At 51.1% G+C, this 14,096-nt stretch overlaps 1 protein-coding gene across 1 annotated transcript in view; it reads left to right on the top strand.

The window, feature by feature from the left end:
* Positions 1 to 269: 269 nt before the first annotated feature.
* CORO2B (coronin, actin binding protein, 2B) overlaps positions 270 to 14,096 on the top strand; it is a 74,316-nt gene continuing 60,489 nt past the window's right edge. The window contains exon 1 of the mRNA XM_012664835.1: positions 270 to 473. Coding sequence (XP_012520289.1) covers positions 273 to 473 — 201 coding nt within the window. The 5' untranslated portion in view covers positions 270 to 272. The remainder of the gene's footprint in view (positions 474 to 14,096) is intronic.

The following is a 14,096-nucleotide window of genomic DNA, read 5'->3' as shown; positions in this document are numbered from 1 at the left end:
TCCCCGACAGGGAAAGAGCCCTGTAAGCTTTCTGGAAGGCGGGGTTTGTGCGTGTGGAAGCCCCACGCCAGTCTTTGCTCTATCTGGGCCTGGGCACACAGTGGGCCCTGACTTCTTGGAGGCTCCTTCCCCTCCCCCGCTTCCCGCGGGCTGGCCCAGGACCCGCTCACCCTCTGCATCCCCAAGGCACAGCTTCCCTCCCGCAGCGCCCAGCCCCGGCCCTTCCTGAAGCAATGCCCAGCCTGACCCTCGTCTGTCCTGGCCTCTCACAGATGTCCTGGCGTCCGCAATACCGAAGCTCCAAGTTCCGGAACGTCTACGGGAAGGTGGCCAACCGGGAGCACTGCTTTGACGGGATCCCCATCACCAAGAATGTGCACGACAACCACTTCTGCGCTGTCAACGCCCGCTTCCTGGCCATTGTCACCGAGAGCGCGGGAGGTGGCTCCTTCCTCGTCATCCCCCTGGAGCAGGTAGGTGGCCCTGTACCTCCCACGCCCCCAGCTGCAGCTCCAGGGCAGAGAGGAGACCTCCTAGGTCACTGCTGGGCCTGTTTCCCTATTTCTCTCTGGCTTCTCCCTGGCCACTTTTTCCTTCCCCATGAAACATCTAGTGGCTATATTTCCCTGGGCTTTTCCCGAGAGTCAACAGAACACGTGCAGGCCTGGGATGCAGGAGACCTGAGATCTCTTTCCAGAGCGTGCCCAAAAGTATGCACTTGGACAGCCCACTTCTCTTGGTGCACATGGTTCTTTTACCTGAGGGATTGGAGCATCCTGATCTCCAAGACCAGGTCTAGCCCTACAGTTCTGCCTCCTGGACGTCCTTTTGGTTTGGAGGAGGAAGGGAGGAAGACCCAGCCATAGGTACATTGAGCATCTGCAAAAATGGTACACTTGTTAAAAAAAACTGCTCTCCACCGAGAGACTAGAAATAACTTACCTTCTTCCTCATCCCCCACCTCCTATCTAAAGATTTCCCCCTTTCTGTGGCTGCTTATGTGAATATAGCAGATTAAATCTGCAAAGCCTAGATCATGAAATTTTTGAGCTGTAGCCATTCAGGCAGAGTCCCTGGAGGCCCGTGGGAGGTCACGCGCCTCAGAGAAAGTGCTCGCTGTCAGTCCCACTTGTTTATGGCTGAGTTCCCCCTTCCCGGCCTGACTCATCCCCACTCCCACCCTCTGCCAAACCACTCAGGGGGAGGAGGAGGCGCATGTGGAAGGAAGCCTTGGTTCTCAAAATTCACTGTCAGCTGGCAGTGGAGGATGGATTTTTCCAGTCTCTCCTCCCCGAAGTGGGGGAGCACATATTTGGAAAAGGCTTAGGCCAGACCCTTCTTTCCACCAAAGGCGGCACTAAGGACAGAGCTGGACGTGCAGACAGGTCCAAGGAGCACGCGCTTGGTGGCAGGAGGTCTGGACTCTGCCCTCTGCCCTCTGGCAGCCTGTACCTCGGGCATGTGGCTTCACCTCTCTGCCCGTTGTTTTCCTGTGATGGCAAAACCAGGATCATACATCCTCCTCTGCCTACATCTCCCTTGTTGGCATTAAGTGGGATGACAGACATGAACTCCTTGGGAACCACACGACATGTTAAAGATGTTTGATTACTTTCTTGGGCAAGTTGTCAGCTCTGCTGCTCAACCTGGCAAAGGCCCATAGACGTTCTAACACGTTCGGGAGGATCCTCAAGTGTAGCTTGCTCCGCTCCCGAGCCAGATGGCCTCAGGTCTCTGTTGCTGCGCTCCACCGGTCCAGTCTGCAGCAGGCCTGCAGGTCCCCGGGAACGCGTGGGCTGGTTCTTGTTGAGACTCAAGCCTGTTGCCAGCACCCTGCCCTACTCCACTTTATGGCTTGCAAGGTTCAACACTCGATGCCTCACACCATAGCAGAAATTAATTCTAGATGGATTAAAGTTCTAAGCATGAAAAAAAGAAAAAGAAAAGAAAAGCTACAGGTGTCTTAGAGGAAAATGGAGTGCGTTTTTAAAATCATGCAATGAGGAAAGGCTTCCCAAGTAAGATAAGAATCCTTAAAAGCATAAAGGAAATGATTAATACATTAGAATACATTTTTTTAAAAGATAAAGTTTCTGTATGACAACGAGACACCTAAACAAAATGAAAAGGCAAGCCACATACTTGAGTACAATATTTGCAACATATAAAAGACAAAAGATTCGTGTCCAGAATATATAAAGAGTTCCAGAAAAATCAATAAGAAAAAGAAGCCAAAAGAAAAACGGACAAAAGATTTAAATAAGCAATTCATGGAAGACAAAAGGTATCTTTTAACCTCCTGTTGGATAAGATTTAAAAGAGTAATCTTAATCTTCAGTATTTCGGGAGGTGCAAGAGGGCACGTGCTCAGATGCACTGCTGGTGAGATTAAGTGAGGCTTCTTGGTAATGTCTCGTACCATCTAACGACGCGTGTCTGCAGGCCCAGCCGTTCCACTTTAGGAATCCATCCTACAGAAATATTCTCCAGTGTATAAAAAAAAAATGTTTGCAGCATTTTTTAGCACTTGACTTTTTGTACAAACCTCAATTTTTATTATATTCAACAGAAATAAAATTTGTCTGTTAAATTGCTTAAAAGTTTCTAAACTCTTCCTCTCAATTTCTATAATCGTAACGGAGAGTTTTATACTGTCGGTAACATTGGTCTAGAATATGATCCGATTCTGTAAACATTTCATTGACGACAGAAAAAAAGTGCTCTTTGCAGAGTATAAGTCTCTCTGTAGAAATGTGTGATATACATACACTTACATTTGATATACACATTCTTCAACTGTATTTGTTCACATTCTGTAATATCTTTTGTTTAACCTGACTAATCATGGACTAATAGTGATGACTCACAAGACCAGTTGATTTCTGTTGTTTTCTCTCACTTCAGGAAGTGTTCGCGTTACACGAGTACACATTGATGTGTACAGCATTTCTATAATAGTGCAAAGTTGGAAACAACCCGTAGGTCCGTCAGTGAGGAAATGGGAAACAAATTAGGAGACACTATACAGTCATTAAAAGTGATGACGTAGAGCAGCTGTTCTCAAACGTTCAGTCTTAGGATCACTGTACACTCCTAAAAATCATTGAGGATCCCCAAAAACCTTTGTTTCTATGGGTTATAGCTATAAATATTTAGCATATTCAAAATAAAAATGAAGGAATTTTAAAAGTATATATTTATTAACTCAATAATAAAACTATTTTGTGTTCTCCTAAAAAACATATTTTTATGAAAAATAACTACATTTTAGAAAATAAAAAATTACTGAGAAGAATGGCATTATTTTACACTTTTGCAAATCTCTTTAACATCAGTCTGGCTTAACAGAGGACGGTTGGATTCGCGTATCACACATCACGCAGCCTCTGGCAAGCTCCACTGTACGCTCGTGAGACAAGGAGAATGAAATGGCAAGTACTGTCTCAGTATTATTATGAAAATAGTTTCTACCCGATGGACTCCCTAGAAAGGTCTTGGGGGTCTCCAGGGGTTCCCAGACCATACTTTGAGAGCCACTGATGCAGAGGAATATTTAATGAGAGAAAACAATGATACGCTGTTAAGTGAAAATATACGCTGTGATTAATCACATGCAAATATGATCAATCCCGTGTAAAAATATCTGTCCATCTGCCTGTCTCAAAGAGACTGAAAAAATACACAGCCAGTGTCACAAGTGGTTCTCTTTGGCTACTGGGATCACCAGTGGTCTTTAATCACCTTCTTTTTCCTTACCCGTGTTTTCTAAATTTTTTGCAATGAACTGTCAATATTTGGTACTTTAGGAAAAAACAATAAAAGCAATTTGTCGATGTGCCGAGGGAGCCCCTGAGGTTCGGAGGCCCTGCCACCCGGAGAGGGGCTCTATGCGGTGTGCTCGCCCGGGCACCCACGCGACTCACCTGCTGCCCTCCTGGTCAGGCGGATGTCTTTATCTACCGCGAACACGAGCCCTCTGTTACCTACATTGCCAGCGTTTCCTCCCAGAGTAACACGTGCGTGTGAGCTCCCTGTAGAAAGTTCAAACGAAACTCAAGTACCCACAGTGAGGGCATGGGGGGCCGGGTCCTGACCGGGTGGGAGAGTGTGCCAACTCCTTGGTCTGAGAGGTTCATTTACTTTGAGGCAGAGCCTAGTGTCTGGGGACTATGTGGAATAGGGACCTGCCCCCCAAGAGGGGCTGCTTGGATAGCAAGGCAAGCACCAGCCTTTCCCTGCTGCCTGGGCCGTCCTCTGCGGTCGGGCTGAGCCTGCTGGCATGGGAGGCGGGGCCGGTGCTGGGTGGGGCAGAGGGAGGCAGGGCTATCAGACGGTCACAGTCATGCCCGATTCAGAGCCCCTCAGTTATCTGGCGGTGGAGATGAGCTGCTCCACGTTGGTCAGTTTTCTAGGAAGGAGAAGATTAAATTATTTTAGCTCCAGTCTCCTCCCCCCAGCCCCCAGTTTGATAGAAATCTCCCTAAAAACTGTTGCCTGTGTATTATTCAACACAAACCCAGAGTAGGTTTTGGCCATTTCTTGGTGACTCTAAATCATTGCTGTCAGCGTTGGTTATGAGCTGTGCACGGATGCCAGCACACTGTTGTCCCTACACGGAATGGCTCCGGATTACTGTCCTGAGCAACCTCCGCTTTGGTGGAACTTCTCTAAATTTTTTCTCCCTCTACCGTCTGGTGTCCCTTCTCGTTCTTTTCTTGCTTCTCCTGGAGGTTTGGGCCAGAGCAGGACCAGGACCCCAGATCTCTACCCTGAGACCACGCCTTCCAGGGGAGGCTCAGAACCTCGCAGGGAGCTTTTCTCTCTTTGCTCAGTTTCCCGCAAAGCCAGCTTGCTTGCGATCTCAACGTTTGTAATTAAAAGCTTGTCTCCAGAGTAGGAAGCCATGTCCGCAACTGTAAACAACCACCACAGTGGTGCTTTGCCTCCGTGCCGCGCTCCCTCGGGCTCGACACTCTGTCCTAGTTGGCCCTCTCAGCAGGTCGAGAGCTCCAGCCCGGTGCACACTTGGGGAGGTTGAGGCCGCAGAGCCAGGCGTGCGTGGTTTTGCAGAGCTGGACCCCAGGCCAGCTCCCTTATTTCCAAATCCACGATTCTTTCCGCTGCCCGTGAGGCTGGTGAGCAGATCAGTGCTGGCTGGCTGGCAGATCTCGAAGGAGTGGGTTTGTCTTCCCTGGGGCCCTTGTTCGGGCTGCTGTTGTGAAGGCCAGAGCCTGTTGTTCCCTAGTTAACATTCAGCTGCCAGCTCCCTAGAGTGGAATGTTAAGCTGCAGATGGGGGAGCAATCAGCACCCTGATTGCCTGGCACAGCTGGAGGGGCCTTATGAATATTCCAGAGAACAGGCACTGCGCCCAGCAGCCTGATTAACCACGGAGCCTCCCCAGGTGCGCCGCCCTTCCTGCCGCACCCGCCAGGCTGCTGCCACCTCCACATCCAGGCCACGAGAAGACCAGGGCTAGAAACAGACCTACCTGGTCCCCAAACTGGCACCTGGTAGAAAGAAAAGAGACCCAGCCCAGATCTCAGGAATCTGGCTTCTCCCCATAGCCCAGCCATTCTCACTCCTGGCTGTATACCAGGTCTCCAAGGATGGGGTACACTGTCCTCCCCTGCCCCAGTCAATATGGCCTGGGGAGCTTTTGAAGGTCTAACATACCTGCTCTTTTTGAATCTCACCTCAAGTTTCATGATGAAAGTACAATTATTCTCCCCATTTTACAGTTGAAGAAATAGAGGCTCAGAGAAGTCAAGTGACTTCTTCAAGACTACACAGCACACAAGTAACAGAGTCCGCATTTAAACCCAGGGCTCTCCAAGCTGCATGCCTTCCCACCTTACAGAGGGTTAGAGAGCAGCATTTCCATAGATGTTCCTTGTGTTATTAGTACTGCCATTTGGATGACTTCAAGGATTTCCTTGAGCATTAATTCAACCAGTACTTTACTGTACCCTGGTGTGCCGACACCGCTCGTGTCCGTCTCTTCTGGAAGCCAGGAGAGTGGGTGTTCAAAGCTCCAGGCAAGTGCAGAAGATCTTAGGGAAGCTGCTTCTCCGAAGGAACGAAGCAACAATTCCAGGGCAAGGAGAGGCAGGGGAGGGGTCCTGGAGCAGGGGACCAGACAAGATAGCGCCATTCCTGCAGTCAGGGGGCAAGCACTGTGCCTCCAGCACCAGCCAGGCACTGTGGACCCAAGTAACATCAGGCCTAGTCTCCGAGAGGCCCCAGGGTCATGCTCATGTCTTGCTCAAGGAACCAACTCGAGGTTGGGTGGGGGGAGCTTTTGAACACGTGCATCTTATGTGTTCCCTGGCAGCAGTTAAAAATGATAGGGCATCATTGCTTCTCTAGAAACTGGGATTGTCATTTATGCTCGTCTTTGGCTGCATATAATGAAGTTAACTAGTAACTTCACCTTAAAGCAGCTGCTCGATTCTGGGATTGGGGTGCTGGGCTTGGTCTCCAGGCGGAGGTCACTCCTGCAGCCTCCCCCCTCCAACATTGCTCAGTCTCAACCTGGTGGCAGACTTTTCCCCTGGGTCTCCGGGGCTGGGCGATGCACTCTCCTCCTTCTCCCCACTCGCTGTGGTCTCCTCTTGCTTCTCTGGTCTTTGGGGGTGGGAGGCCTAACCAGGGCTGGCCAGTTACCCCAGTTCTCCCGGGCCCTGCAGGGGTGGGAGGTGGAGATGTGCCGAGACGAGAATGGTAGCGGAACTCCACACAGCATCTCAGCGAGGAGAGCAGAACAGGGCGGTGACTAAGAGCTCAGGCACTGGAAACAGACCTCGCTTGACTCTCCGCCTTATCAGTCAGGTGCTGTGTGACCTGGGCTGAGTCACTTAACCTTCCTGTGCCCCAGTTTTCCATTCTGCAAAATGATGGAGTTGGACCACATAATCTCTAGAACTCATTTTAGCTTTCACATTCTGTTCCCTTCTGACAACCTGTTATTCAAATGTGTCCCTCGCCAGCGTGCTGGCAAGCACTGTGCGGAATACAAGGCTGGCTTCTCCTCCCGCAAGGCCGTCGCAAGTGTTCTCAGCTCCATGAAGTACCCACCTGGAGGCATTTTGTGTCTGTCGCTGTCGGAGCGCTTGCCACATGCTTCCTTATTTTCTAGGTGGTTAGTCCATCCATCCATAAATCCGCCCACCCAGCCAGCCAGCCAGCCAGGGGATGTGTACAGAACCCCTGCTGTGTTTTAGTCACGGTTCCTGGGCCAGGATGCAATGGTAAACAGGACCAAGTCCCTGCCCACAGGGAGTTTACAGTGCGCTTAGGGGCCTCTCTGGGACTGACAACCCCGGGAGGTGGGGACCTTGTCTGGCTGCAGGGGCTGGCTCACAATAGGTCCTCAGCAAGGGGGGATTGGGCTGACCGGAGGCAGGTCCCAGAGACAGGTGCCCCGTCTCCCCCAAGCTGGGGTTTCCTCTTCACTGGTCCTGGCAGCCCCTCCCCGCCAGGCCCCAGGGAGAATCTAGTGCCCCCCCGGGGGCCGCTCAGACTGAAGGGGACTGCATCCTCCCCTTAAAGCCCTAGGACAGTACGGCCTGACCCAGCTGGCCTCACTCTGGAGTCCAATCCAGGAGTTGGTGGAACAATGAGCTCCATGGCTCACAGCCTAGTATTAAAAGAAGAGGGGGAAGGTGCCCAGCGCAGTGCAGAGGACTGTAATAAAGTCAGACTTCCTCGCTCACCCAAAGCCTTCCGTCCCACTCCAGATTTCTGTAACTCCCCATCACTGATCCGCACTGAGCTCTCAACCGTTCTCTCCGCCATGAAAAATCCATGACTCTTCAGTAGGGCTCCCCTCTGCGGTGAGGTCTCCCCCTCTCTGGGGGGAATTCAGAGAGCCTTTTCCAAATCCATTTTCCAGATCTTTCCTCAATTGTTCTTTGTTCTTCTTGCTGCCTTCTGCTTGGTGCAATTTGCATCTCAAAGCCCATGACAGCCTGAAGTACAGTAAGTGACTTGGGAAAGGGAGCCGAGTTGTGCTCTGAAAGAGAGAGAAGTTGCAACTTCGTTCCATTTGTCTGAGGCCTGAGATTGACAGCCCGGCTTTGTGTTTTCCCTTTTTTGGAAGAATGGCTGCTTATTTTGAGACAAGCGAAGGCAAACTCTTCAGCAGAAATGGAAGCGTTGCTTTCGTATTTTATTTCAAGGTTATGGGACGGGAGTTCTCTGGGTTTGGGGTCAGGGGGCCAGAGATAAAGCCTGGCTGGTGGGTAGCATGGGAGGTCAAAGAATCCATCCCTACGCGTCATCGGGCCAGGGCCTTGTGGAGCCAGTGAGGCTGGAAATGATAATTCCTGGGTCGCCAGGACCCTGTGAACTCAGGCCACGGGCCTGACTCTGCCCAGGGCACCAGCCTGGCCTCCAGAGCAGTTTGCCAGTCTACTTGATCTGCTCCCCATGTTCCTTCGAAGGCCTGAGCCTCCCATACCTTCGTAAATCAAGCTCCATCCCTTAGCTGGGAATCCTTGGATGTAATTTGTCTGTGCCTCGGCTTCCCTATTAGTGACGTAATAATGGTACTTGTTTCTCAGGGTGCTGTATAAAGCACTTAGCACGTAGCCTGGCACATAGTGTGTGCTCAGTAAGTGGGAGCCACGCGGATGCCAAGTTCTTTGCCCCCTCCCCTCCCCTTTCCTGGGCCACCCAGTCCCAGCAGTGGCCCATGAGCTTTGGTGGGCTTTGGAGCCTGCAGCCAGCAAGGGGGAGGCTTGTCTTTGGCCTTCCTGCTATTGTCCCTATGGCCTGGCACAGTCCCTGAATATCCCCTAGCCCTGAGCACTCACGCTGCCTAGAGAAGGTACCCACAGCCTAGTCATTTGTGCCTAAGAGGGGATAGGGACAGTGAGGAGGGGTCTCCAGGGAGGCATGACTGATGTGTCTGTGGCAGGCTGAGTGCCTGGGCCGGGGACAGAGGCCAGGGCCCGCTTTGGAGCCGGGCGGTGCCTCTCCCCAGTCAGCCTGCCTGCGTGTCGGAGTGGGCTGTCTGCCAGGGTTAGGTGAGGTAATGCGTGTAAAGGTTTTGCCGCAGTGGCTGGCATACAGCAAGTGCTCAATAAATCTGAGCTACATTGCTTCTGTCATTATTGCTGCAATAAGCTCCAGGCTGGGGAGAGGAGGAGGGTGCTGGGGGTCGGGGATGGGATCGTGCGGTCCCGCTGGCTCAGATCGGGGCACGGGCCCACTGAGCGGGCCTGAGTTGGCTCCTGTGCTCCGAGCTGGCCTGAGCCCCACCGTCCGCACAGTCCATGCCCCTCCCTGGCCCGCCCTCCCGGTGCCCCACTCCCAGATTCATACTGACACGATGCCAGGGTCAGAGGGGACCCCGGGGATCGCACATTCCCAGCACTTTGTTGTGCCCGTGACAACTGCTGGCCCCAAGGAGCACAAGTGTCTTACCCGCAGTTGCCGGACGTGCCAGACACCCTCTGGCCCCCTTCCCAGGAATCCTTGCCTCAGCCACTTCTCAGGATCCAAAATCACATCTACTAAGCTGTCGCTGATGACAGTGGCTTCCCTTTACCAAGGGAATTTGCATGTGGTTAAGGCTAGGGTGACATTTAAGGAGACCAAACTCTTCAGACCCAAAGGAACGTGCTGCTAACAGTGAGTTTTCAGTCTGTTGGAAGATCCGTCCACGGCGGGCAGCCGTCCCCAGCCCCCGGGTGGAGGCCAGCCCACGGCTTTAGAAGCTCTCTCCTAACGTGTCCATGGCTCCCAGCACCTCGGGAAACAGAAATGACACAGGTTGGGAACTAAGGTGGCCTGACCTGAAACAGAGCATCTCCTTGGGGGCCAGTGGGGCCCAGAGGCCTTGGCCAAGACCCCTACCACTGGCCCTTCTCCTGACAGCTTCTAGAACAATAGCTGCCTGTTTGTCTTGCCTGAGAAACTCCAGGCCTGATTTAGTGCTGAGGGCACTTTCCATTTCTGGATGGCCTCCCTCATCTCCCTGCCCCCCAACCCCATCCCAAGGCTCTTGACGGGGCGGGTTGGGTGGGGGAGAAGAGCTGGTCACAGCACTCACAGCCTCTTACAACAGGAGACGGCTCTGTGGCATCAGCGTCATGCACCGTACTTCTCGTCTGTCCTCCCCCCTTTCCATTCCACTCAGCCGAGACCTTGATTTTAGTTGCTAAGTAACCTGTGCCTGAGTTTCCAAGTGGGCCGTCAGGTGAACACGGGAGGGGGGAAGGTGTGGGGGTGTGGTGCTTAGAACACTGCAATTTATAGATGAGGCCCAGAGAGGGCAAGAGACTTGGTCAAGGTTGCACAGCTAGTTAGCATCTCACGTGTCAGATGATTGATCCTGGCAGCAAACCCTTCAGGATCCCATTCCCTCCACCCCCTACCCCCACCAAGAGAAGCACCAGGCAGCAGTGACACCTTAGGGCCTTTCTGTGAGCAGCTTCCATCTACCCAGACGGGGAGGCAGTATGCTCAGTGATTAGTTGTGCAGGTCTGCATCAGCTGGCCTGGGTTCAAATCCGGACTCCACCATTTATTATCCATGTGCTGTGGGCAAGTTACCTAACTGGTCTGTGCCTCAGTTTTCTCAGCTGCAAAATGGGAGGAATGCTAGTCCTGACTCCAAGGCTGTTCTGAGGGTTCAGTGAGGTCTTATACGCCTGGCACAGAGCGAGCCTCTTAATGCCCGTCTGCTGGTGTGAGCCTGACCTCCTGGGCCCTGGTGCACCCCTCACCTCCTAGAGCACCAGCCCCCACCCCCTGAGCTCACGCATTCATCTCATGGGAATTCTGCCTCCATTCTATAATGTCACAGATACAGTACAAAAGTTTTCAAACTTGAGTTTTTAACACTGGAAACTTTTGTTCAAATGAAACATGTTTGTAACTTTTTAGGGAGTCAGGCAGTTAGAGCTCTTTGGCAGTCTAGAAAAGCCCACGGACCCCCTCACAGAATAAAATTTTTGGTCTACGGCCATACCACCCTGAACACGCCTGATCTCGTCTGATCTCGGAAGCTAAGCAGGGTCAGGCCTGGTTAGTACTTGGATGGGAGAATAACATTTTTAAATAGATAAAATAAAATAAATAGGATTACAAAGGAAAACAATTATACCGGAATACAATTATCCGAATGTGCAGTAGAATTGTGACATAGCAGTATAAGTGCTTTTGTATTAATGCATTAACAACACGATCAAGGATCAGGCCCGTAACTACTCTATTCCACAGTAACGACGAGCCTGGATAATATTTTGAGACAGCAGTCGCAGATGTGATCTGAAAGTATCTGTGATGTCTACTGATGAAAACATTATAGGTTCAGCTAACCCTGCTGGAGTTCGTTGCCTACATTTACAAAGAAAATGTGAAATTTCAGTTAGAGGCTAGTGAAAATATAGACTCAATCTTTTTCCTACCCAAACTCACGCACCTCCTGAAGGGGTCTGTGGACCCACTCGGGTTAAAGACCCTGGAAAGAAAGTCGGAGGAGAATGTCATTGTATAAAATCAGACGAGCAGAGCTGCTCTAGCTGAAGGTTAGTGGGGAGGGGGCACAGCAACCAACCTGAGCACCGCCCCCCGTGGGGCACCCCAAAAACCTAAACTTCAATGCCAAGCTTCACCTGACTCCTGTGCCCAGTTGTTTGTAACCTTATGCAAGTCGCTTTGCCTTTTTGGGCCTCAGTTTCCCCATCTGTAAAATGAGCTGTTGGGCCCGTTGTCCTCTGAGGCCTTGCCGGCTCTGACATTCTGGGACTCTGTTTCTCCTCCCTGGAGACAAAGAGCCCAGAAGCTTGGGTCTGTAGGAGCCCTGGACCAGGGAGAAGGAACAGCTGGGGCCAGCTGGCCGGCTCCCAATCGTTCAAGGGAGGAGGAGGACAACGAGATGCATGGTGCTCTCCAAAGCGACAGCTGGGTGAGGCTGGCTGGGGGCCTGTGCTCGCCTGCCATCTGTGCCTCCTTCCTGCCTTCGGCCGGCGGTGGCCGGTGGGGGTTGTGGATGAGGCCTAGGCCAGACAACAACCTGGATGGAGGGGAAGGGCTGGCCAGGAAAAGGCCAGGAAGAGCCTGGTTGCTTACTCTTGGGTGCTTAACTCTTTCCACCCTCCCTCTCCGCACCCTGATCTTGTAGAATTCTGGAAAGGAAAGGATACACAGCTCTAGGACCAGCTAGGCTACTTAATGGCTCTGTGACCTTGAGCAAGTTTCTTAACCTCTCTGAGCTTCTTTCTCCTCTCTGTCCAGTAGACATCATTCCTAAGATCTACCCCTTGGGACTGGAACAAGGTTTAAATGACAGGGAGCAGATAAAGTACCCCAGTACTGTGCTGGCAGCAGAAAGCACATCCCTGTGGACTTGGTGCCACAGCCAGTCCAGAGAAGACTCATACCTGGACTGTGAGATGTCCCTGCTGGTTGGAATGCAGCACTGAGGCGCTGATCAGACCCTGAGCCAAGGTGTGTGAGGTGCTCTCACTGTCACCAGGCGCAGGGGACTTTGCCGCCAGCTTTCTCTCCCGCACGCCTTTGCTCTAGCTCTTCCCTCCCTCTGGGTCACCCTTACCCACCAATGTCCACCTCCATAAAATTCTACCCACTTTGAATAACTTACCTATTTATAAGTACTTATTTTCAGATAGGCAAAACCTCTGCACAGTTTAACAGTTTGAACTTCAAAAGCAAAGGACCTACAGTGAAAAATCTCCCTCTTACACCTAACTTCCGGTTTCTCAGTTCCTCCACGAGGAGGCAGCTGGTGTTAGCAGTTGCTCGAGTGTCTTCCTTAAAATTATATGTATATATTAGTTGCGGGTTAACAATGCGGGGGTTGGGAACACTGACCCCCTTCACAGTTGAAAATCCATGAATAATTTTTGACTGCCGCAAACTTAACTACTAAATAGCTTACCATTGACGGGAAGTCTTATCAATAACAAAACAGTCAGTTAACATGTATTTTGTATGCTCTATGTATTACATACTGTATTCTTACAATAAAACGAGCTAGAGAAAAGAAAGTGTTTAAGAACATCATAAAGAAGAGAAAACATATTTACTATTCAGTAAGGGGAAGTGCATCATCATAAAGGTTTTCAGCCTCGCCTTCATGTTGAGGAGGAGGAGGAGGAGGAAGAGGAGGGTCTTGCTGTCCTGGGGGTGGCAGAAGTGGAGGAGGTGGAAGGGGAGGCAGGAGAGGAAGGCACACTCGGTGTAACTTTAGGGAAATTCATAGCACTTTTGTCTGGCTCTTTCATCTCTCTAAACGTGCTTCTGTGCAGTACCGACCCTGCTTTAGTTTCGGTGCCCGCCGTGTCATCGAGGGGCCATGTCATAAAAGAAGTCAAAAGCAGTCTTGAATAATCGGAACGCTTCTGCCGCACTGTCTCGTGTCAGTCTGTTTCCTGGCACTGCTGCTGCTTCGTCTCCTTCCTCATCGTCTGGCACTGGTTCGAAAGCACTCATCGTCACCGAGTTCTCTTCTGTTCATTCCTCTGGTGTGGCGTCTGTGGGCTCTTGAATTTCTCCAAGACCCGTATCTTGAAACCCTTGCCGCACCCCACCCCCGTTTTGCATATCCACAATCTCTGTCACGATTTCCTTGATTGGCTCTGTCATAAATCCTGTGACGTCATCACAACATCTGGACGCAGTTTTCTCCAGCAGAAATTTATTTATTGTTTTGAGGTTGATGGCGTTTCTGTAACAACAATGGCATCTTCGATGGTGTAATCCTTCCAGACTTTCGTGATGTTCTCCTTATGGGAGTTCTCTTCCACAGCATTGACAATTCTTTGCGTAGAGTGCTATGTGTAATGAGAATGAAAGGTCCTTATGACTCCTGATCTAGAGGCTGGGTTAGAGACATCGTGTTTGGGGGCGAGTAGACTACTTTCGCACCTTCGGCGTTGAACTTACAGGGTTCTAGCTGGCCAGGGGCATTGCCCAATGTCAACTTTAAAAGGCAGCCCCTTGCTGGCAAGGTACTTCTTGACTTCAGGGACAAAGCATCGATGGTACCAATCCAGAAAAAGCATTTTCATTGTCCACACCTTCTTCTTGTACAGCCAAAAGGCTAGCAGCTGGTATTTATCATTT

Source organism: Propithecus coquereli, unplaced genomic scaffold, assembly GCF_000956105.1.
Source record: "Propithecus coquereli isolate 6110/MARCELLA unplaced genomic scaffold, Pcoq_1.0 Scaffold92, whole genome shotgun sequence".
Taxonomy (NCBI): Eukaryota; Metazoa; Chordata; class Mammalia; order Primates; family Indriidae; genus Propithecus; species Propithecus coquereli.
This window is presented reverse-complemented; position numbering and strand designations above follow the sequence as displayed.